General features: G+C 39.1%; 1 protein-coding gene across 1 annotated transcript in view; it reads right to left on the bottom strand.

Annotated features, from left to right (window-relative positions):
- The window catches only part of FBXO33 (F-box protein 33), a 19,136-nt gene extending 16,153 nt beyond the window's left edge, over positions 1-2,983 (bottom strand). The window contains exons 1-2 of the mRNA XM_031064610.1: positions 2,962-2,983; positions 2,716-2,840 (exon numbers count right to left, since the gene is read on the bottom strand). Coding sequence (XP_030920470.1) covers positions 2,716-2,840; positions 2,962-2,983 — 147 coding nt within the window. The remainder of the gene's footprint in view (positions 1-2,715; positions 2,841-2,961) is intronic.
- Between the last annotated feature and the right edge of the window lie 8 nt (positions 2,984-2,991).

Here is a 2,991-nt window from a genome sequence, read left to right as displayed (position 1 = left end):
AGGAATATTTGTCAAAAAATTTCAGTTGTTTTTAAAACAAATTGCAGACAAGTTGTTATTTCCTTAATTCCATCAGAACTAGCAAAGGTCACTCCAAAATATTTTTCTAGAGACTTAACACACAGATTTGCTTAGAAACTAGCAATTTCATGTTGTACAGAAAATGCTCTTAGTAGCAAATACATCATTCTCCTCTAGCCAAGAGAGCATTTAGAAATTTCATTACTTTTAGTAATTACTTTTCTTAGGTCCTGCAGTTTTGTAAATCCTCAAGGAAATCTGTAGCCATTTAAAATACATGATTTTTCTTGCAAGGAGGAAGGTTGCTACTGCATTGCTTAATAATAAATTTAAAACTCCAAAACAACACTACACAGTTAAGAAACAGCACCACAAAGGCAGATTTCTTCCTTTTCAGCTCTGAAGTGTAAAATGGAACATTTTTTGAACTTATCTGCCAAAAAGCTATCATAAGGGCTGACAGGAGTTATGAAAGACTGCCCTGTTCTAAACTTAATTCCAAAAGGAATGCATTTACAGTGATTCAGCCACTGAAAAAGTTAAAAATTTCCATTTACATTATTTTGGAAATTACAATTGCTATCTTGCATACAGTGAAATACAGTGAAAACAAGAAGGAATTATTAATAGCCCTTGAGTTACAGACAAATAAAGAGAAGCAGAAAAATTAATTACGGACTGCAGACCCTCCTTAGACAAAATTAAGCATCAAGCAGGTGACAAGGTCTCTGGTTTAGACATTAGGTGGTCGCAGTAAGAACTAAGCAGCAATTTGGCACGTGTTAATACTCCTCCTCACCTCTTTTCAATCTCAAAAATCTACTTAAAGAACTAAAACATAGCGTTCTACCTAAGAACTAATAATTTATAGGTAGTTACTTTGCAAGGAAAAAAACCTCAAACATCAAAATAAACTAAAAACCTAGTCTGTTCAAGGAAAAAAAATGAATCTATTCTGAAAGTAAAACTGAAAAAAGGTCAAGTATTTAATGTAAATTATGCCAACTCTTCCCCCACTTTTTTAAATGCTCATTAAAAAAAGCCTGCTGTAATAATCGGGTACCCTGTGTTCCCCACTCATGCATCATTCATTTCAAGCCAAAAGAGCAGCATATAAATTTAGAGACAGCAATAGAGTACGGCAATGCAAAATCCTATCGAAGTCGGTAACTTTTCTTCTCTGTTTTACCACCAAAATGATACTAATCTACCAGAGAACAGGCACTGGAGAAACAACTACTTCTGCACAGTGTTTTACTGCAGTCCAGAGTCCCACTGTGCATACAGAATCTGTAAAATGAACTTCAGAAAGCAAGTATCCTTGTACAGATTTCAGACAAGGCCACGGAGAATTTTTCAGAAGAAAAAGTGTATCAAAAGCCTTCTCACATCGCAGTTAATTTTGACAGCCTCGAACTTCAGTGAGGAAAAAAAGAAACAACTTAGTTTTCTAACAACACCCACATGCAACAGCTCCTATAGATACCACTTATTTTAAAATTCCAAGGCCATGTCATGATATCTGCCTCAGATCAGACAATCACCACAATCACATCAACATTTTTTCCCCTTATAATACTAGCTGGATTTCCCGCAGATTTAACAGTTAAGTGAAAGCTCCTGAAATGCAAGAGAAGACCAATCAAGACCGACGATCACGATTCACACATCAAGGATTCACAGGGCAAGAAATAAGATAAAGGTGAGCTGGACTAACGAGCTGTTTTCTGAAGTGAGGTCTGTAACGCTCAGCCATCGCAGCTGCACCACAGGAAGTACCTGCTGGGGGCAACAGAGCAGAGGAACTGAAAGCGAGACTTCACACACCACATTTGCATTCATCTCAAACCAACGAGGAACTGCATTTAAAGTTCTCTTGCTTCAATTCAAAATAAAGACACAAGGAAGGCCTCAAGCTACTCTCTCATACCTCTGGAATCAAAGGGGGCGGTAACAAGATCATGACTCAGTTGCAGTTAGTTTTCTAAAGGCCATCCACAAGGTTTAATTCATCTTAAAGATGCCCTGAAACACTTGAAGCTTTTTTTCTTCCCTCGATAGGTGAAGCTATATGCGCAGAGAAGAGAAATAATATTAACTATTTCTTATCCTGAAACCTACATGGCTTTCCAAACTCATCATAACCTAACTGTAATATCCTTGCTTTCCTGTCTGACATGCTGACTAGAGGCCATACATTAGGATATCTTATTATCATCTTATTATCTCTATCACACCCCCACACAGTGAAGAGAATGCAAGTATTTTAAAGACCTCAAAGCTGAGGAAATTAGCTAACCTGCCAAAGTAAGAGTGTGAAAAACACAACTACAAGCCACACGAAAATATTTCTATCATTTAAATTCAATTGGGCCAAGAAAGTCCTACACGTGTACATATTTTTCAATAAACAAAAGAGCATAAAACCTCCTCAAACCTCAGACAGGCAGTTAAAACGAGAGGTGACATGAAAGCTCAGCTTTTCTACAGCGAAAGACCTCACAGCTGGAAAGGAGAAGGTATTTTATTGAGGCAGTAATGCAGCGCGCAAGAGCTGTAATTTTAACTCCCCCTTACTAGTTTCTCATACTTTTTTGCAAGCATACACAACGTCTAAACTCTGTCCGTAATAAGGCTTATTTTAAGTGAGAAAGCTGTCTTGTTATGCAGTAAATTCAGACTCCTGGCGCTCACTTGCTCCGTTCGAGCTGCATTCCCCGCTTCCCCCCAAAAGACGAAGAACTTATTACTGCAGCTGTATTTGTTTTGCGTATCGACCAGCCGCACGCCGACTCGACGTCTGAGCGTCTGTATTCCTCCTCAAGCTACATTATACGATAAAAATTAGGTAGTTTGAAGCGGCGCGCCCCCGTTCCTGCCCAACTCGCAGACTCTCTCACAAACACACAGAGCAGCTCCGAGCGCAGCCCCAGCACGAACCGGCCGCCGCCGGCTCGGGCATCGTTTCCG

Source organism: Geospiza fortis, unplaced genomic scaffold (assembly GCF_000277835.1).
Source record: "Geospiza fortis unplaced genomic scaffold, GeoFor_1.0 scaffold54, whole genome shotgun sequence".
Taxonomy (NCBI): domain Eukaryota; kingdom Metazoa; phylum Chordata; class Aves; order Passeriformes; family Thraupidae; genus Geospiza; species Geospiza fortis.
The sequence above is the reverse complement of the archived record's forward strand: the minus strand, read 5'-3'. Positions and strand labels throughout refer to the sequence as shown.